This window comes from Gossypium raimondii, chromosome 3 (assembly GCF_025698545.1).
Source record: "Gossypium raimondii isolate GPD5lz chromosome 3, ASM2569854v1, whole genome shotgun sequence".
Classification (NCBI taxonomy): Eukaryota; Viridiplantae; Streptophyta; class Magnoliopsida; order Malvales; family Malvaceae; genus Gossypium; species Gossypium raimondii.
The window spans coordinates 10,690,645-10,713,207 of record NC_068567.1 but is presented as its reverse complement, the minus strand read 5'-3'; the positions used below and the strand labels follow the sequence as shown (position 1 = coordinate 10,713,207).

At 31.7% G+C, this 22,563-nt stretch overlaps 1 protein-coding gene and 2 pseudogenes across 1 annotated transcript; 2 read left to right on the top strand and 1 right to left on the bottom strand.

Moving 5' to 3' along the window:
- The first annotated feature begins 1,009 nt into the window (after nucleotides 1–1,009).
- On the top strand, nucleotides 1,010–1,740 carry LOC105796113 (probable calcium-binding protein CML44). The gene has a single exon (XM_012625735.2). The coding sequence runs from the start codon at nucleotides 1,088–1,090 to the stop codon at nucleotides 1,682–1,684; it is 597 nt and encodes a 198-aa protein (XP_012481189.1). The 5' UTR covers nucleotides 1,010–1,087; the 3' UTR covers nucleotides 1,685–1,740.
- Nucleotides 1,741–7,254: 5,514 nt separating this feature from the next.
- LOC105795685 (probable methyltransferase PMT10) lies at nucleotides 7,255–12,934 on the top strand (annotated as a pseudogene).
- A 190-nt stretch (nucleotides 12,935–13,124) lies between these two features.
- Nucleotides 13,125–14,379, bottom strand: LOC105795684 (BTB/POZ domain-containing protein At4g08455-like; annotated as a pseudogene).
- Nucleotides 14,380–22,563: the final 8,184 nt, after the last annotated feature.

Sequence of the window (22,563 nt, the reverse complement as noted above, 5' to 3'; positions counted from 1 at the left end):
AGGCTAAGCCAACTAAACCGAATAGGCTACCTAATGAAGTAATAGAAAGGTTACATTTACAATATAAATAACATAAAACAAGAATTCAAAAATTAGGATAAAGATAATAAATACTTGAAATTCTAAGATTAAGTTGTTACGCTTTCACAAAATTGATGGCAATCGTGAATTAAATATGATAAAAATTCTTTAAATTATGTTATTATATCTCCTAAATTTAATAATCGGTAGAACAACAATCTTAGATTAAAATTTAAAAAAAAAAAAGGTGAACCGATAAAAGAATATATAAACCAAGATCCAATACGATATAATGAATATAGTATGTAACCTTCTCAAGTAACTTCGGATTCTTTTGTATCCACGTGTCTCTATTTTTCACCTATTATAACTATTTATAACCAATTATATAAAAAGAAAATGGGTCCACTATTATTTGGCATTGGTTGCAGTAGGACACGTGTTCCAATTTAAGCATATTATTAGTCATTATTTGACTTTATATTATCATTTTACATGTGCCATAGTCATCTCATTTTAGTATTATCATCTAACTCGGTTTATTTGTCTTTAATTAGAATCTAATTGTATTATCAAATTTTTAAATGATATTTTATCGGTATAGGTAAAGTTAAGATTTTCTTTTAACATCAATTTTATTATCAGTTTTATCATATTTATGTTTTAACTATTCATAGTACACTCGACAATAATATTTATACCAATCAATTGAAATGTTTAGATTTGAATTTATGTAAATTATGCTTAATATTTAAAGTTATTATGATATAAATTATGTAATGATATTAGTTACGTCTAAATTAATTAAATTCTAAAGGAAGATATGATTAAAGAAATAAAATAGAAAAGGAAATTTAGTCGTATCTTAGCTAAACTGAGAAAAGAAAAAGAAAATTCAATTTGATATTAATCTATATGGGGAAACTTCTTGTAAGTTTCCTTGCATGTCCATCGTCTTCCCCCATAAATGAATTCGTAATGAAAAGAAAAAAGCATTAATCCGCTTTCTTCTTTAGCCATTTTCGTATTCAAATACAAAGCAACCTCCCCAGCCCCCTTCATCATTATGTTGTCTTCATCATCATCATCGTATCTGCAAGAAGCCTTAATTTGTAAAGCTTCAAGGTTTGATGTTAATGGTGATCATATCCTCTTTGGTGGTAAAATGTCCCCCCTTAGTAAGACCGACTTGCAACGCGTATTCGAGAAGCTCGACAAGAATGGAGATGGCTTCGTTAGTCTGGAGGAGCTGAATTGGTTGCTCCAGAGAATCGGGTCTGTCCAATTCAGCCTTGAAGAATTGGAGCCCTTAGTGGGAAAACCATGTTTGAACTTGGATGAATTCTTGTTCTTTTATGAATCCATCTCGAACCCACCGGCACATGGTGGTGACGAAGAGGAGGAGGAGGAGGAGGAATTGGTCATTCACGGCGGCGGTGAAGAAGAAGACAGTGACCTTGCGAAGGCTTTCAAAGTGTTTGACTTGAATGGGGATGGGTTTATTTCATGTGAGGAGCTTGAATACGTGCTGGAAAGACTGGGTTTGTGGGATGAAAAGAGTGGAAAAGACTGCAGGAGCATGATTTGGTATTACGACACCAATTCAGACGGCATGGTTGATTTTCAAGAATTCAAAAACATGATGTTACATTCTAGTTCTTGAGTTATTCTCAAACATCCCCATGTCTGAATAAATAAAAAAGTTTGATTTCATTACCATTTTTGAGCTACGCTTGTTTCTTGCTTCTATGCTATTAGGGATTTTAATTGCTATAAATATTAATGACTATACAAATAATAATCTTGTATATTTAAAATATTTTAATTAATGTCCGTATGCTTCATGGCTCATGCAATCATCATGTATGAATGTGCTACAGCTTTCTGTTACCCCTATTTCTTCTTTCTTTTTTCTTTTGTTTTGAGCGAGTTTGTAACTCAACCCTTTTTTTTTTTTTGTGTTAGGTTAAAATATGGTCTTATTTGAAGTTTAGTCCTTTTTTTTTCAAGAGATTTTTTTTAAATTTCAAGATTTAGGTCCAGATTAAAATTATTTTGTTAAGTTTATTAGTGTGTGGTATTTTAAAATAATATATATATACTCATAGAAATTTTGTTTATGGAGCTGGAATTAAGTTGTATAATTTTATGAGAATTAAAATGTAATTTACCATTTTAATAATTTATATTTTAAAATTTTAAAATTCTAATTTTAGGGAGGCCGAGAGTTTAACCATGTAAATATATATATATATATATATATATTTGAAAAAACAACATACATTTTAAATTCAATATATATAGACTAAATTCTCAAATTAAAATATATTACAAAGTAAATATATGAAAAATACAGAGAATCTGAGCATATTTTAAGCTTTATGTTAGTTGAACACAAAAATATACATTCGAAGCGAAAGAAAAACCTTTACAAATAAAACTAAAAAGACGTGTTCATTTTGATTAATTTTTATTTTTATATTATTTAAAGACATTTATTTTTTCTTGGGTTAAAATTTTTAATAATGTATAAAATAACAATTGGTATATATTTATTTATTTAGAACTTTTCAATAGGAATAATAATAAATTTAATTTTTAATGTTTATAGTTTTGTCAAATTCATTCTTAATTTTTAGTTAAATTTGGCTCTTAATTTTTTAAAATAGTTGAATTTGTCCATCAACCTTTCGTAAAGAGTTGTATTGTTGTTTTTAATAGATATATTAACTAAAATGTTCATTTGTGTGACAATCCACTTGTACTTCATATATTTTTAATTTTTTTACAATTAAAATTTTTAATTGGCATATAAGACAAATAATGACGTATTAACGTAAAATATACATGGCCTGTCATGTGGTTTGCCACACTAATATCGTTTAAAAATATGTTTTAGTCAATATTTTTATTGAAAAAATACAATTTAACTCTTTTAAAATGTTAATGGATAAATTTAAATAAAATTAAAAATAAATTTATCATTAAATCTCATATGTAACTTAATACTTTAAAAGGATATATGGTCAACTTTGTCCTAACAAATAGAAATTGAAAGGGGCATGGTAAAGAGCATTGAAAGAGCTCCACACGCTAAATGTACGGTAAAGTACTTGGCGGAAGCGAGTGGATCTTGTATTAAACTTTTCAGTTTCACCGCCTTTGTCCCTTTTTAATTAATGGCCAATTTTATTGAATCTAATATTTTATTGACAACAATTTTTTTATAAAAAAAATAGCTTCGACCAAATAAATAATAATATTGTTAATTGTTGATACATAGTATTAATGGAGATAGAGAAAGAGGTGAGGGTTGGTGTTGAAGAAGATCGCTTCATCTATTTTAAGGCCGACAGTCAAAAAAGTAGAGGAACTCGGGCAAAACAAGGGTGAGAGATTAGCTTGTTAGGATTTTAGGAAATGTGAGGAGTCTATCTACAATGCATGCTGATATATTTGTATAGTTATAAGAGAGTGATGATACAACTAGATCTAGATTGGAATAAGGATATAACACTATGAAATATTGTTTTGTGCCGTTAATGCTTAGTTTTTGGGATTTTAAATGTTTAGCTTTGAATTTTATTTTATGATACTGAATTTTGTCTAAATTTATTCTGGTTGAAAATTCCTCACGTGTAGAATATGTTTAGAATTAATAAGATTCAAATTGATTTTATCATTATATTTGTATTTCTAAAAGTGAATAAATAAAAGTGTTGAATACTCTTATACTGAAAGTAAACAGAGGACTAATATAAACTAGACTGTGACACAATTATGATGTGGATGAAAAATATAATTATATAAAAATAATTTAAACAATATATGATATTTTGGTTGAATGGGAAAGTACAAATATTGAAAACTATAAATGTTTTATGTTAAAATCTGATCATGTGTATCTATACTTACTATTTAAGTGTTTTCTTGAGTTAATGTCACCCTCAACCGAGTCAAAAACTTAGTTGTTAAATTATGAAAATGCCCTTTCGAATGTAAATTAAGTTATATTATTCGAGGATATTTTAGTCTTTTCATTTAAAAATCAGTAAAAATATGCTTATAGTGTGTTTTAAACCCGAACCAATTGCATTAGTAAAAGCTTTAATTTAATATTTTTATACAATTTAATTTTAATTATGCACACTTTATTACTTCCATCAATTGTATCTATACTATTAATGATGATTTGATTGAGTTGGTGTCACAAGTTAACTTGACACCGACTCAAGATTGATAATGATACAATGATAAACAATTGAATCCATTTTTAATTTTAATATCGTATATATTTTTCATGTGTAATTATCATTAATTAATTTCAAACCATATGTTTTATTATTTATTATCGGTTAATTTTAAACACATATTCGTGTTCTATACGTGTAATAGGGTTTCTAATATTTTCTTATTTTCTATATAAAATAAAAGATAACTTCAAAATAATATAATATACTTTGTAAAATAAATATATTTTCACTTATATCCAATCAATTTATATTTAATTGATTCGTGATAGAGGTGTTCATGGGCGGGCGGGTTCAGTAGGGCCTGAAAAAAATTTCGGCCTCGGTCCTAGGCGGGCCCGCCCGCCCGAAATATGGGCATAGAATTTTGCCCAGGCCCGGCCCGGGAAAAAATTCATAAGCCCGGGCCCGGCCCGTTTTTTAAATAAATACCAAAAATTTATTTTTAAAATTAAAATAAAAATTAAAAAAAGTATTTTAAAATATTTTAAAATTAAAAAAATTTTAAAAAGTATTTTAAAAAAATTTTAAAATTAAAAAAATTAAAAAAAAGTATTTTAAAAGTATTTTAAAATTAAAAAAATTAAAAAAATAAAAATATTTATTATTCGGGCCGGGCCGGGCCCGGGCCAAAAAAGTGGTGCCCAAGGCCCGTCCCGTTTTTTAATCGGGCCTCGTTTTTTTGCCCAAGCCCATATTTCGGGCCTATATTTTTACCCAAACCCTTCCATATTTCGGGCAGGCCGTCGGGCCGGGCCGGGCCGCCCGGCCATGAACACCTCTAATTCGTGATCCTATAATATATATATACTAAGTTTGATAACTGACGTCTACTATGTTGAGTCAGTTTTATCAATTTCCTTCCATTTGCAATGAAAATTGTGTATGGACTTTAGTGAATTTGAGGACCCACTTACTTCAATATTTGATTTTCATTCCTCTCCAAACGAAAAAAGAACATGTAAATTGTTGACCAAGAAAATTGAAGGACAAAATTCATTGGTGATGTGGACCGTCCAAATAAAATTAAAGTAGCGTCACAATTTTAATTAATTATTATTAGTTTTTATTGCGGAAATAAATCCATGGTTGTTGGTTAATGAAATTTCACTACATATATTCAAAATATTACAATTTTATTTTTATTATAATTTAAAGATTAGTTTTTTTTAAGAATATAAATTAAAAATATTTAAAAATAAAAAATATTGAAATACTTTAACAGACGACTATTTGAAAAGGACTTGATATTAAATATAGACAGGTACGGTAATGTACCCTTTTGGTACGTTCCGCGAAGTTCCACAAGACCAAGGGGCGGCGCAGTGGGGACATGTTACAGTTTTGGATCCTAAATTTATATTCTATTTTTTAAAAAAGATTTAACTATTTAAAAATTATAATTTCGTCTTCAGCCTTTAAATTATATATGTTTTATTTTTTATTTTATGTCAACTCTTCTGTTGAGGATCTAAAAAAATGTATTCGCTAGAGTTGAAGACTTATAATGCTTGAATCAACAATTAAATTGGAAAAAAGAAAGGAGGAAAAATGTAATTAACCCATTGTTGAAACATAAATTAGGGATGGATCCTGGAAGGTGCTAAGTTGACATTAAAAAATGAAAAGACAATTCATGTATTTATAATGAAAGGATAGTGTTTAATGGATTTTAAATTCATTTTTTAATATTTATAAACCGAGGCTACTTTGTATTTTTTATAAAATAATATTAAAAAATTAATTAATTACAAAAATAAGGTAAAGAATAAATTAATTATGAAAATAATATGTTTGCTATAATATTTTAAGTAACACCTCATACGTTGGCGGGACCAATAAATTAAAAAAAGTAAATTAATGCCGCGAATGTGTGAGCCAGCATCATTGATTAAATGGCTTTGGGGAATGAGAAATAGTTATGTTTGTTTGTCATTATTCCTCTTTTAGAGATTCAGGAAATTTTAAAAGAGAATGGATTAAGGGGCGTTTTAACATAGGATATTCTTATGTAAATCTTTTGATTTTATTTTCAACCTGTCTGTTGTTTTAAGAATTAAAATGGAGGGAAAAGACATTAAATTTAAAGTATTACAAGCCAATTGTTTTTCTCACTTTTTCAGTTTCTTTTATGAGAAACAACACCACAAACTTTTTTTGACTTATTTTTATTTTTAAGATAGTGAAAATTGATTGTTTGAAGATTGGAGCCCAATTAAAAGTAGAGCAGTCTTAAAGCGGAAAAAAAATATTAGCAACTTGAAAGCCCGTGGAGCATGAGCTGCTTCCAGCCTTTTCATTCCAATCATGCCTTGGGCCCTTGATTAATGTGGTTTAACTGTGAGCGGTAAGTTTAGGCTTAATTCCAACATTAATATTTAAGTTGGAGCTTGACTTTTATTCAAGTTCAACTTTAATTAAGTTGATTTATTTAATTTTTGTACTTCAACTTAATTAAACACATTCATATTTAAGTTTGGACTCGCTTGTTATCAAAGTTCTTCCTATATTTGAAATGTCATATTTGGGGAGGCCGACCCGAACCCTCAATAACAGAAGGTATTGTCCCCTGAGAACTAAACTATTAATTTTTTCGATTTAGTCACTAAACTTTTTAAAATCAAACATTTTTGTCACTCTCTAGTTAGTTAGAGTTGATGTGAGTTTTTTTGTTGGTTTAATACTAAATTTAATCCTCCAATGTTTAGATATTTTATCAATTTGATCTTAAACATAAGATATTCAACAATTTTAGTCCTTAATATTTATAAAATTTATCATTTTAGTTTCAGTTTTAAAAGATTTAATAAATTTAGTATCTCAAATTGAAACGATTTAATATATTAAAAATATTATAAAAAATAAAAATATTAATATAAATAAACTTTTTCATAATAGGAAGGATGACGTTTACCTAGGAAGCGTCGGCAAAGAAAAACGGAAGCCACGTGACCGTATCTTCTATTTCGGTATTTCCTTTTCTTCTTCTTCTTCTTCAAAATCTCAGTGCATTTTCTACTTGCATTAATTACTATTGAATTTATTTATTTTATTTTATTAAATATTTCCACCTTTGAAGCGTGTACTACACGCTCTTCTGCTCCACTTATCCTCTCTCTCTTCCGCCGATCTTTTACATTCTTCCGCAAATCAAAGCTCTTTGTTAGTTCAAAATTAGAAAAAGAAAAGCTCTCTGCTTCTCTGTTGAAATTTTTTTCTTCCAACCTTCCTGAGAAAATTTACGAATAAAAATAATTTTAAACAAAATGAAACCGACTGCTCCAATAACTAGTACTACAGCAACCGTCACGGCATATTCGACGACGATTGAGGCCCTTAAAACCCTCAAGTTTGTTAAGCTTGTAGCCATTGTTGTCCTCTCTGTTTCCCCTCGTTTTCCTTGCTACTCACTTATCCTACTCCTCTTCTTCTTCATTCTCGATCAATTACTCCTTACTAACTCCGCAAGCGTCGCCTCCGGTTTCTCCACCACCACATCCTCCCCCTTCTCCGCCACCATCTCCTCCTCCACTGGCAGTGCGAAGAACGGGGATAATCGACGAAAATGGAGCAATGTCGGACGAATTCTTTGTCGGAGAGTCAGGATCGAACTCTACGACTGGTTTAACGGAGTTCAGTGATGGCGACGAGGAAGGACGAGAACAAGAAGAGGAGGAAAGAAAGAGTAAGAGCGACAGTGACGTTAGGGTTGGGGTTGAGAAATATAAGGTATGTGATAAGAGTAAAGTTGATTATATACCATGTTTGGATAACAAGAAAGCAATTAAGCTGTTGAGTAAGAGTGAAAAAGGGGAGAAATACGAGAGACATTGTCCTGGAAAAGATGAAATGTTGGATTGTGTGATTCCAAGGCCAGAAGGGTACCAGAGATCTATACCTTGGCCTCAGAGTCGTGATGAGGTAAGTTTTTTCCTGAATTTTATTTTATTTTATTTACTATTTAGGAAAAAAATTGACTTGTAATTAAGCTTTCTAGTAAGAGACCTTGATGATTTTAGTAAGGTGTAGATGGGCGTCTTGGTTTCAAGTAATTGTATTTTGGGGTGTCAAGGAGGTTGCTTTTCTGTTGATGGGTGGTTAGCTGAGAAATTAGATGTCAAATGCCAGGGCAGAGGCTGGAGTTGAACTAGGTAGACAAAAGGCATTTAGTGAGCTTGGGTGATTGCCTAAGGTATCAAGTGAATGAAGAAACTCTTCATGGACAGTCTTTTTTCTTAAGTTTAGTGGTATTTAGTACCGTAAAGCAGTAGTAGTCTTGGTAGAAAACTATTAGAATGTTATGTTTTTAAGTACTGGCCCTGGATTAGTGTTATCATCTCCCGGATGCATCTGGATTGCTGCTGAAATTGTCTAAGCTCAGATTTAGTTGTAATCCCCGCACCCCCCAACCACCATAATGGAAATGCAGGTGAATTGATTATTGGTGCATTGCAGAACTTTGAGAATGGATAGTATTGAATGGATAATAGCTTTTGATTTCCAAACTTTATGACATAGGACTAACGAAACTAGTGACCGCTATTTTAATGAAAGATGATAGCTACAACACAATGAGATAAGTTTAGCTTAGACCTGCAAGCAACCATCTCTAGCCTCTGAGTTGGTTTAATTATTGATGCTTTGCTAGTGGTTAGATTCATCAGATTTGTGGTCTTTGACTTCCTAGTTATTGTGCAAGTAAATTTCTTTCAACTGAGTTAATTTTTTTTTGTTTGTGGAGGAAATTTCTTGACTTTGACCTATTTACCCTGAGCATAGATGTTATGATATTTTAATATCCTTCTTCTAGGAATTTATTGGGTTAAAGCCATGTCATTCTCTATAAATTGTCCCATGCATTATCCAGTTATTATTGTTGCTGCTACAATGGAAACAAATTTGATATTACGACTTTCTTTTGGTTCTATATCTCAAAGTAACTATTTTACCTTGTCAAAATTTCATTGAAGGTTCTTTTGTCTAATTGTGAGTTATAATTGCAGGTTTGGTTCAGCAATATGCCACATACTCGTCTAGTTGAAGATAAAGGTGGGCAAAATTGGATATCAATAAAGAAAGATAAGTTCATTTTCCCAGGAGGTGGAACACAATTTATTCATGGTGCTGATCAATATTTGAATCAGATTTCACAGGTTGTCTGCTTTTCCAATCTCTGCTTGTTTCTAGTGCTTGTTTTTGACATGGGTTTGGTAATCAGCTTTCTGCATGCAGATGGTTCCTGAAATTTCTTTTGGCCACCGTGTTCGTGTTGCATTAGATATTGGTTGTGGAGTTGCCAGTTTTGGTGCCTTTCTTCTTCAACGCAATGTCACCACTTTATCAATAGCACCAAAAGACGTTCATGAAAACCAAATTCAATTTGCACTAGAGCGTGGGGTACCTGCCATGGTTGTGGTATTTGCTACTCATCGCTTGTTGTATCCAAGTCAGGCCTTTGACTTGATACATTGTTCAAGATGTAGAATTAATTGGACCCGTGATGGTAAGTTCTTTTTTATTTGGACATATCCTAAACAGCTACTATATCTTGAATTATTCGAAAACTGTCTGTATATAAACATGAAGAGATTCTACAAGAGCAATGGAAAGGTAGGCCCCTCATGTCATGTTTTTTATTGCCCCTCCTCCCCCCTTTCTTTCTCCGCACACACACCAAGACACTTTTTCTTTATGGTGCTTGATATTGCAATATAGTGTTTTAGATGCTTTGAATACTTTTCTTAATTGAATAATAAGAATGAACCAAAACATCAGTTGCATGTATAATACCTTGATCAACTATGACTTTCCATTCCACCTTTATCATTTTTTATTGTGTAAAATGAAAATAAGATCGATACATTGAAGTAGCTCAGATATATTTGCAAGCTGATTTATCTACAGAAATGGAGGATCTTACTGCTCGTATATGCTGGGAACTAGTAAAGAAGGAAGGATATATTGCCATATGGCGGAAGCCTTCAAACAATAGCTGCTATCTTAATCGTGATACTGGAGTGCTACCTCTCCTTTGTAACTCCAATGATAATTCAGACAATGTTTGGTATGTCCCACTTCAATACATAAAGGTCCACATTTAAATGATGATAAAAAATCTTAGATGAATGAATTCATTAGATTGGTACTGGGCCATTCTTTCAGACTCCTTATCTTGCAATATTTTGTTTAAATCGCTCTTCAGATCATGGCCCTAGTGTAATGAAGCATCAATTGCTAGAGGGGTTAGACTTTTGAAACCACCAATGAGTTGAAAATCTCTGAGCGTGTTTTCTTTTACATAGTATGCCAAATCACTATCTTAATGTTTTTAAAGAATCGTTGTCAGATGTTGGTACCTGTAGTCAGTGCTGCGGAAAATAGAAAATATTTGACTTCTGTAGCCATTTACATTACTTACAAATCAGCAAGAATTCAGCAAGTGCTTAGACCATATTCTTCCATTTTCATATAAAAAAAACCTAATAGATAAAGTACTAGAAAGAATAGCTTAACAGAAGAATTGAGAGATCAGTTAAAAGTTGAGAATGCTTAGACCATTTTCAGGAGTAAGCTGGATGCTTTCTAGTTACCTTCCTCTGCTCATTAAAAGAACTTTGATATGACATATGGCAGAAAAGCTCAAGGAGGTTTAACCAGCCAGAGTTGAACAACTCATAACAAGTTGCAGTGTAACATGTTTGCAGGTATGTTGATTTGAGGGCCTGCATCACTCAATTGCCAGTGAATGGTTACGGCTCTAATGTTAGCACATGGCCTGCACGTCTTCATGATCCACCTGACAGGCTTCAAAGCATAGAAATGAATGCCTAAATATCCAAAAAGGAAATCTTTAGAGCTGAATCGAAATACTGGAATGAAATAATAGACAGTTACGTACGTGCTTTTCACTGGAAAGATTTGAAACTACGGAATGTGATGGACATGAGAGCTGGACTTGGCGGGTAACGTCTTATATAACATGCTACTGCATACACTTTTCTGATTTTAGAATGCTTTTTATTTGATAAGAATGGAAAAGTATGTATTGCATCATTTTGAAATTTTTGTTTATTTCGACTCTTGACAGGTTTGCGCAGCATTACATGATCTTCAGATTGATTGCTGGGTTATGAATGTTGTTCCTGTTAGTGGGTTCAACACCTTGCCTATTATTTATGATCGTGGGCTTATAGGAGTTATGCATGACTGGTATAGACAACCTTCACTTTGCTCTGGTTTTCATATTCTTCCAACATCATGTGCTTGGTGGTATTGTAGCATCTATTCAGATTCTATTTAGCCTCCTATATAAAATACATGAAGCTACTGTTTGGACCATGAATCCCACCAAGTGTAATGCTTTTGAGACCACAATGAAATTTTGCAGCATAAATTATGCACCTTCTGTGCTTGACCTGGAGGCAACAATGGTAAAATACATCTAAATGAGAAAAGGATACAATGGTAAAAGATATCTAAATGTGAGAAGGAAATCATTTTGATGTCATCATCAAAATTTCTACTCAGATGTATTTTCTGGAAGCTATCATGTTTGATTTGGGCAAGGGAAAACCTTTCCTCTCCAATATTTAAAGTTCAATACATAGATTTCCAAAAACTCAGCTTCTTTGAGCTTTGGCTTGAGGCTTAATTTATGTTTAGCTAAGCCATATAGTAGTTAGCACATCCAGTTAATTAGAATGAACCAGGATGAGTCTTGAACTAAGTCAAGCAGCTGTCAAAATAGCACTTAGTAACACCAATCTGTGAAACCTTTAAACCTTTTTGGTTGGGAAGTAAGAGGACCTTCCACCATGTTTATACAAGTAATAGTACTTGAACTAAGTAAGAGAGCCTTCCATGCTCTTCCTTGGGTTTCTTTTGTAGCTCATTCATTACTGAGTTTATAAATGCTTTTAAGCTCATCTGTAGAATTTCTACATATGATTTCATATTCCTCTTGCTTTATACTTATGATTCTTAATTTCTTTTCCCAGGTGTGAACCATTCGATACTTATCCTAGAACATATGACCCATTACATGCAGCAGGTCTTTTCTCTGTTGAGAAAAAGAGGTATTATTCATCCTCTTTTCCTGTTGTGTCCTAGTTTATGATAATAATGCACATTCTTAAGTTACAGTTTGTTATTTACCTTCTCTGGTTGATATAGGTGTAATATGTCAACTATCATGCTAGAGATGGATCGCATACTGAGACCTGGTGGACGTGTATATATACGAGATTCAATCTCTGTTATGGGTGAACTTCAAGAAATAGCAACTGCAATGGGATGGGTGGCTATGCTGCACGAAACAGGTGAAGGTCCACACGCGAGCTGGAAAATTTTGATCTCTGAGAAACGTATGTGATGTGCTTGTTTGATGAATATTCGTAAAACCATGTTGCTTTACAACTTTGGGAAGTACGTCAAAATCACATATAGAAAGAAGCTGCAACTCCCTGAACTAAAAAGTAAGAGCTGCAACTCGTTCCAAATAATATAAATATAATCTATTGTTCTATGTATGTAGTAAACATTACTGATTGGTATTACTACATTTGGACTAACATATATTAAAGGATTTCATTTTTCTCTATTGTATTCCAAGTGTAATTGTACATTACAAAGTTTGTCAGTACATGTTGAAGTTGTCAATGTAACCTTTACGTCTTACTGATACTCTTTAGGAAAATTGTTCCATGTTTCAGTAGGAATATGTGATTTCATCATGCCAGGAACTTTTAGAGAATGTGTTAGGAAGGAGACAACAATTTTACCAATCGTGTGGGATAAAAAGAGACTAAAAGATCCTTCCACTGACAACTTGTAACCCAAGATTTCACCAGTCAATGATCATCAAACTTTTTTCTTTTTTCATATCATCCTAACAGTTCATCCATAAACAGAGATTACAAACTCACACTATCCAAATGATAAACAAAGCAAAATCCTTTATCACAATTAACTATGATTTTATTGAAGTATCCTTAAGAACAGCAGTATTAACCTGTTTAGAGAGATAAGCTTCATATATTTTCATAACGAGTCGAGGATCCTTTCCAACTAGTTTCATATACTCTTCCTTTTTCGTAAGCTTATCCATGTTGTCCGTAATCAAACACAAAGCTGCATCGAGCACGAGCTTGGCGCCATGCTGGTGAGCAAAGACATAGGTCATGAGTGAATTATCCCAGTTCAATTTTGATACAAGGAACTTCTTGTAGAAGCCTTTGAGATGCTTCACCTGGTATTTTTCACAAGCCCTTTGCTCATCAAGCCATGCTTCTGCAGTGTACAGATAGTTCACAAAGGCTCGCAGAGCATCGTATGATACTTCACTGATCTTAATTGTTCCACTTCTGCTTTCTTACGTCTCATTTCAAGCATTGCTTTGAATACTGGTGAACGGTTCACCTGGTTTCACATCCAAATATTCATACATATAACAAGAATCAAACAATTAATGCTCCTAAAAGACACATTTCCTGACTTAGGTCTTGTTTTTTAGCTACTGTAAAAGAAAATAGCCATCATCCAAATGTAATTTTCGAAAATTTCAAGTTTGGGTCACATTCAAGTTTCAATTTTTTCATTTGAAATTGAAATTAGAGCAGATGAAGCCAATTGGTGGGAGTGGTAGTAGGAGTAGTACCAAAACGGCTGTATGGGCGGGTACAGGAACAGGGGGCAAGCCATCATCGGAAGCAACCAAAAAGACGTCGGGGAAGAGGGGACTAGGGGAGGTGGAGGCACCACGATCGGCGTGATCGAGCAGAGACTAAAAAAGTAAAAAGGTGACTTTGGCTTTGAGATCTTCAGTTCTTCCTCAGTCTCGCTAGCTTCCTCGTAACACTCCTTGCACGTCCGGCGTCACGTGCCGCGTACATTTCCTTGCACGATATGCATCTCATCGTCTCGGTGTCACTCTCGCTCTCCGTCTCCGACTCTGATCGGGCCGCCCGGTGATACCGATGCCTTCTCATTTTCCTTTTTCGCTCTACGGGAAGGAATGTGCGGCTTTTGCCATTGGCTGTTTTTTCTTTAACGATTCCCAATATAATTTTATTATTTCTACTTTTTGTTAAACCTTATAATAGTTTGATTCTTGTAGTTATTTACACTAATTGTTCTACACTTTTTATAGTTAAAAAAAATCTTAACTCATAAATTGTTAATTAAATTATTTTTATTTATTTTTTATACTTAATTTTCTTTTGTCATAAATAATATTTAAACTATTTTTCCTCAAGTTGGTACCTTCATTAATTAAACCATTAATTAAAAATTTCTATTTACAAAATGCTTAACTCACAAATTAATACCTAAATTATAACTTTTTTCAAGTTGATAAAACTTTTTTGTCACGTGCTACCTAAAGTGTTCTTTCATTACCCATTTGACATCAAAATATTATTTCTGTTAAAAATTTCAGTAATAATAGACCCTCACATCATATAAACTTTAAAAATAATTATTAATTATTTTATTTTCATTTACATTATTTCTCTCTCTCTCTCACTATATATATATTATATTTTTTCATTCTTCTCCCATTATAATGACAATGCCAACAATGTTCAAATTTTACCCTCCCGAGATTGAGATGTTAGCAATTTATTTTGTTTCGAATTTCATCACATGCTTACTCGACTTGACTAGATCAAAAAGTTCTTTCATTAATCAAAATCAGTGTTTTCAAAATTAGACTAGATCAACCGATTAGATTGATTGGATCGAGAATAAGCAAGGGTACCTACCCGAAGATAGGGGTTGAACCAATTGACTAGCAACTAATACATACTGATTGAATTGAGCTAAAAGATGGTGCCTAATCGATTCAACCATTAGTTTAGTTTTGAAAACCTTGATCAAAATCATGAAGCCCAAAATGGGAGGAAGAGGAAAGAAAAAAATATAATGTATATATTGTTGATAAAAGTGTACAATAAGGAAGGAGACAAGGAGGAGGAGGTAGTGCAAAGGAGGTCGATTCACCTAGATAGGCAAAGAGCCGAAGAAGGAAAGAAGTAAGGGAGTAAAGGAGACTAAGTGCAGGCAAAGGCTTAAGGTTGCTAAGATGGCCCCAAAAGAGAGATCCTTCCTTTATCGTTCTACAGGGTATTTATAAGGAGTAAGGTCTTTTGTCCAGTAATGCTACGTCACTAAAAAATCCGGGACATGGTGATTGTGTGGTCGACCAAGTGGTAAGGTCATTGTACATGGGTTGTCATCGGGTGTGACACAACTCAGATATTCTTCTTGTTGAGATATTACAATGATGTTACGCCTAGTGGTCCCCTTTTGGAGGTAAGTGCATTCCTGTTAAAAGTGAGTGGCTAGAGGATAAGGCGTCTGGGTGGTGATCAGTTGGGTGAGACGGAAGTCCATCTGTGGATGTCTCTCAGGTATCCTCTTGTGATGTCATGTGCCCCCGCTGGATAGGGGGTATGATATATATAAAAGAGGAAATAATAAATTTTTTTGCCACATAACAAGTTTTAATTGATTATCTTTTTAAAAAATAAAAATAGACTTAATGGTTTGACTAACGGTTGAACTTAAGAAAAAAGTAGTTTAAGTACCACTTGTAACAAAATAAATGTTTAGATACCAATTTGGAAAAGAAAAGTATAGTTTAAATACTAATTTGTGGGTTAAGCCTTTTTTAAAATAGACTTAAAAGTTGGATTGATAGAGCTACTCATTTGAGAAAAACAAGGTACCATTTATGACAAAAATAAGTTTAAATACCAAGATAAAAAATGGTATAATTTAAGTAATTGATTTATTCATTAAGCCGAATAAAAATAGTATTATAGGTTCGATTATATATATATTTTTAACACAATGTCTAGAATCATCCATAGCTCCAACCCATAAATAGGAGGATAATACACTTCAAGACACTTAAATCCATGTTCTCTTATATTGACAATAATATCCATGCCAATCGAACTAGTACTTAATCAACAGACTTACTAGAATTTTAATAATTAACTTGCCAAAAAAAGTATTGAAAACAACTTACAATTATGATTAAATGGTTATTTACTAAAGTATAAGTATGTTTTTGGAAGGGTTAGACATAAATTATAAATTTTTAAAATGATAAAAATAAAATTTTATTATTATAGTTCAAGTGGTATTATAGTTGCATGTTAAGGTCATATAAACTTTGGTCGGTGGTTTGAGTCATCCCGTGCTTAGATACTTTCATTATTATTCACAAGTCAAATACTAGCACATTTGTTGAGGCTTGTAGGTAATATCTCAATCAATTGAGGCATCCTTGCCGCGAACTATACATATCTCTTTGTAGAGGTTGGGGACAAAACTTCGATATGGGGACAACACTTTTAGTTGTTGGGGGTTCGATCGGCTACCTGACAGACGACATTTCGAAGATTTCTCTCGAAAGAATTGTTCAACCTCATCAATATCACAATTTAATTGCAAATTATTAAAATATAATTTATATTTTGAGGACTAAAGTCCTTACTTATGTTTAGATAAATATTATTAAAGGAAAGGAAAAGAAAGTAGAGGAAGGTTAAAGAAAGGAAATGATATATTTATTTTTTATTTGGATAGTTAAAATTTATAAATGAAAGTAAAGGAAAGGAATTGTAGCATCTGTTGTTTAGTTAAATTGTGAAAATGAAAGGAAATGATATGTTTTCCAATTTTAACCTTTACATAAATAATATATAATAAAATTAAATTAAATTAAAATTATTCTGCATAAGTTTCATAATTAAAGTGTTAACCAATAAAATATCAACATTTAAAACAAGCTTAATTGATCAAATTACAAATTAAGGACTCCTAGTAATCTAAATTATGGATTCCCACTAATATAACAAAATAAAAAATAAAATAAGATTGTTAAAAGTTTTAAAAATGTAATTTAATGATACCTTGAGATCTAATAATTCAAAAAATATACAAAAATTTTAAAATTAAATACTCCTAGTTATTTAAAAAACAAGAAAATAAAAACAAGATTTTAAATTTTTTAAAAATAAAGAGATAATATAAAAATAAAAAATATAATTTTTTAACTTCAAAATTTAAATATTGGACAACTTAAAGCAATATAAAATAGTAGAAGGAGAAACATAGGGTTCAATATATCCAAACATTTCCACCAATATATTTTCCTCTACTTTAATGTTAATGTGTAATGTTATATATGAACCTTAATTTTGTGCGGTTTTATACATAAAATTTTGATTTGATTCAATTTTCACAAATTACTAACAACATTATAGAATTAGTGCCATTTTATATTGATATGAAAATGAATGTATGTATTTATTCTTTTAAATATATACAATTGAAATAAAATCAAAATTTTATGTGTACATATGAGTTGCAATTCACTGCAGATACCAAAAGAAAGAAACAATTTCAATAAAAGAACCCATCAATTTCTATGGCTCACTAGTACTTCCATCAAAGAAAATGGTTCCAATTATTGGTTTTTGATTCTAGGATTACAACATGAAAGTTTTTTCCTTTTCCTTTTCTTCTCTATATGTTCATGTTATGAATCGAATCAATCAAAGATTTGGGGATGGATAACTTTTTTTGATTTGGGTATTATTCAGCTTAATTTTTTAAGGGTTGCTCACATAAAGGATTAAATCTTTTAAAATGGTCATATAATAACTTAATCTTTATAAGCCAAAACTTTCGAAATGGTCAAATAAGGGCTTAACCTTAAATAAGGAAAAAAAAACCTTTTATAAAATGCTCAAATAAGTTCAAATGTCATATATCAAGTTTCAAATTATGTTCTGATTGCTCTCTTTTTCTTTCAAGCAATATCCGAATTAGGTGTTATGTGTTTCATTCTAAACAATCGACATTTACCTAAATTTTTCTACAAATTGGGCTGAAGTACGTGAAATTTTTTTATTTGAGCACTACTATAAATGTTAGGCCCTTATTTGACCATTTAAAAAAAATTGACCCTTACGTGAGCAACATCTGAAAGATTGAACCCTAATTTGAGTATTTATCCTAGATTAATGGTAGGTTCTATTGTCTATGGAGTTTTTTTAAATTAAAATAATAATGAAAGTTTAGATACTTAAAATGAAAAAAAAAACCTTTGGGAGATTTTTTTTTTCATTTAAGCCTTAAAAGAAAGGGTGAACTATATCAGTAGTAACCCAATTATTAGTAAATTTTCTTTTTGGTCACCCAACTATAAAAAATTACAAAAATGGTCACTCAATTATTCAATTTTTGTCTTTTTTGGTCACTGACTAACTAACGGCGGCAACTTTTAAAATTGATCAATTATATGCCATGTAATACAAGGATAGCCTGATTAAAACTCCAAATTAACAATTTTGACAAAAAATACTTACAATTTTAATGATTGGAGTGAAATTTTTAAATAAAAAAGTAGGACTTAATATTTAAATATTTAAATTTATGAATTAAATCTCAAATTTTATCAAACATATTTGAACATTGATTAAATATTAACATCTTGAGTTTTAGTTTTATTCCTTTAAAAGTTTTTCAAATTACCTTGTACCATAAGTTAGTAAATAGTTTTGCTTTCACACTAATAATTACTACATTATTTATTTATATAAGAAAATATATTGATTAAAAATATTACAATGTAAGATTAAATCATATTTTATAATTTTAATAATATTTTTTGATTTTTAATATACTTTTTATAATTTTTATGAGAAAAATATAAGATTAAATAAGAAGCTATCACGTGTCACCATCTGATTGGTCTGTTAATAGATTTTAACAGTCAACATGGTCAAAGACGGAAATCGTTAATGGAGGAGCTTAATTGATTTTTTTTGTTAATGACAAGAGCTTAATTGAGTGCGAATTTAGTGCCAAGATTCAATTGATTTTTTTTTTCATTTTTTCTTTTAAGGGTGTTTTATACCTATAAGCACTATTTATTTAAGAGAAATAAGATTTACCTATAAGCACTATTTATTTAAGAGAAAGAAGATTTACTTCAAAGCACGAAGAAGGTGAATTCTAAGATTCGATATGAATCACATGGAAGAAAGATTGTATCATACAAAGATAAACTAGTGGGGCAGGAGTTTAAAAGCTATAAACAGTTGATCCTAGATGGACAAGAGGGAGTAGATGATGTAGAAGACGGCTCAGATGATGTTTGTCAAGAACAAGTCATAAAAGACAATGGTAAGGAGGGGTGGGGAGACCCTTATAGTAAAGGTCTTTGGGAGAACAATAATATATCAATTCTTATTCAAGATAAATCAATTATACATTGAAGACTATGATACATCTATGAATGGAGATCCATGGTTTATCACTAGCAATTTTCTTATTACAAGGAAAAGGAAACCAAATTACACAACATCGGACGCATCCTTCATTTCCATCGGGGTTTTAGTAAGGTTGTTGGAGCTACCATTTGAATACTTTGAAATTGAAATCCTATCTAAGATTTGTAAGAGTATGGGAAAATTACTCAAGAATGGACAATGCTACTAGCTCAGGAAGAAGGGGGATGCTTGTGACACCTCATACCCAACCCGGTTGTTAAGTCCAAATACGAGACGCTACATTCATTGTCAGAGCAACTTAGATTAACTTGTACTTTGAATTCAACATGGAAATCAAATCGTTTATCCATTCGTATACAACCATTTGCATTGATTTAAAATATTTTAAAATCATTTAAGAAAAATTTAGAGACATTTTAAATAGTTCTTAGTGTTCAAAGGTGATCAGGACCAAGTACAGGTCTCCGGGGGCCGAAACAACTCAAAACAGGGGAGAATCCTTGTACTAATCTAGATGTATTGCTACATCCTAAGACTTATTGATACAAGTCACATGTATTGAACACTTTTACTTATTGTCATACCTGTACTGATACTGCAGGCCACTTGTACCGAAACAAGTTTACCTAAACCATAAATCATCCTAAAAGTCACCTATTTTGGTCCTAAATAATACTTAATCATTTCCATGGGTTATGACATACAATAATCAAGTTTTAAACACCATTTGATCATACAAATATACATTTAAACACATGAAACATAATCATGTTCACAATCTACCATACTTAAAAACACCATTTTAGTTTACTTGACAAGCAAGCAACTCATAATACATATATCTCAACCAAGAACATAATATAACATACTCAATTTGATCGACATATGTACAACTTGACTTAGATTATAAATCCTCTATTTCAATTATCCAAAATCAGCAAGATTTACTCCAACAACTACATTTAACTTTAGGTACACACTTCTAAGATTCAAAATAACAAATCAAACAATAATGTAACGAGCTATAACATTTAATTGTCTTGAACTAAACGATCAAAATCTATCTTCAATTGATATTTACGTACAAAACAAATATGTTTGCACGTTGAGCATTAGATGTTCAGTAGCTATTATAATTTGAATTCATTACATAACATGTAAAATATATAAACTTGCTATTTATTCATTACATTATATCATCAAATCAATATCACAATTTAAATCAAGATCACAATGTAACTCAATATATATCATAACATTATTCATTGGGTACTCACAAAAATATAAGCTATTTTCGTAGTGCTTCAATAAGGTTTCATAATTCAATTTTACTTCGTATATTAATAGGAACTTCTTATAGGAGGTAGCAAAAAAGCTAAGAAAACCCACCTTTTGAGTTGGGAGAAAATGACACAACCTAAATCTAGGGGTGGGTTAGGGCTCATAATGGCTAAACCTAGAAACCAAGCCCACTTAATGAAGCATGGGTGACGCCTCATCCAGGAGTGAGACAAGTTATGAGCAAAAACCCTTCTAGCAAAGTATACAAATAAGTCAAATGCTTCTTATCTTAGGAGAAACGTTTTCCCTACTTGAAACATACTTAGAAAGGTTTAGGGTTTGGGATAAGGGATTACATAGGGTGGTACATAATGGTATAACTCTGAGGTTATGGGATGATAATTGGTTTGGGATGGGTTTTTTATGACACCTTGTTGAGGGAACCCTTAAGGAGTAGGAAAGCTCCTTGACCAACAAGTCTGTAGGAAATGGGAAGTTGAAGGCCAAAACAACATCTTTATCGGTCTTCCACTTGAAGTCAAGAAGACCTTCCTTAGCACTCCTTTATCAATCGAAACAATTCAAATGATCCTTTTTTTGGGGTCTCTCCAACACGGGTTCTTTCTCCCTTATGAGTGCCTACAAGCTTGGTACTGGAATGCATTACCTTGCCCTCTGTACGAGCAAAAGCCTTTGGGAGGAAATTTGGAAAGCCAAATTGCCATTGAAAATAAAAATTTTGCTACGGAAATGTAGCTTGAAAGTCCTCCCAATTCATTAGCTCTTAAATGGTCAAGCACTTAATGATATGGGGTAGTTCCCCTTTTTCTCAATTAGTTAAGAAACTATTGAGCATTTATTCTATGCCGGCCAGTCCTCAAAGCAATGGTGGGCTACCTTACCGAATAGTTACTTTGATAATTGAGAGAATTGGTTGTATGTAAATCTTACTTCCAAGAAGTGGGTTCATGGTCCCAAACTTCCATGGTGTATGGTATTTTATTTGATGTGGGAAATCTAGATTCAAATTGATGTCATTGTATTTGGTAACCATCGTCAACAAGAGGAAGCAATTGGAAGAGTAAATAGGAGCTAGAGAGTTTTTTGCCTTAGCTGCTTCCACAAAATGAAGATCATTGCCAGCCTTTTGTCAGTCTCGTGGAATGCCCTTGTTGGATGACGGTTTAAGTTAAATATGGATGGTTCCTCAATAGGTAATTCGTGGAAAGCAAGTGTCGAAGCTTTAATCCGAGACCATGATGGAAGGTGGATCCAAGGCTCCTATAGGCTGAGTTGTGTGCTTTCAGAGACGACCTTGTTCTTGCTTGTGACTTAAACTTTAGGCATCTTGAAATAGAAGTAGATGCAACTACAATTATTCATTTCATGTCTAATGATAATACTTTTAATCTTTGTCCCCTTGATGCTGTTGGATACTGTGATTTCTAGGAATCTTAATCATGTCTTTAGAAAAGAAAACAAATGTGCTGATGCACTTGCATGGTTGGCGAGCAGTTTTTAACCTCAAACTCCCTCGAATGCATATATTCAAAAATATATATAAAATGTTTAAATATTTTATATTGTTTTATAGTAAAAATGGAAAAAAAATGTTTTATATCTCAAAATATTCATATATTATATAACAATAATTATAGAAAAAGGTGACCCTTTTAATATTTGTTAATTTAAAAATAAAAAGG

Bases quoted from the DNA above. Each gene is read 5' to 3' on its own strand.
- LOC105796113 (XM_012625735.2), top strand. From the start codon at position 1,088: ATGTTGTCTTCATCATCATCATCGTATCTGCAAGAAGCCTTAATTTGT.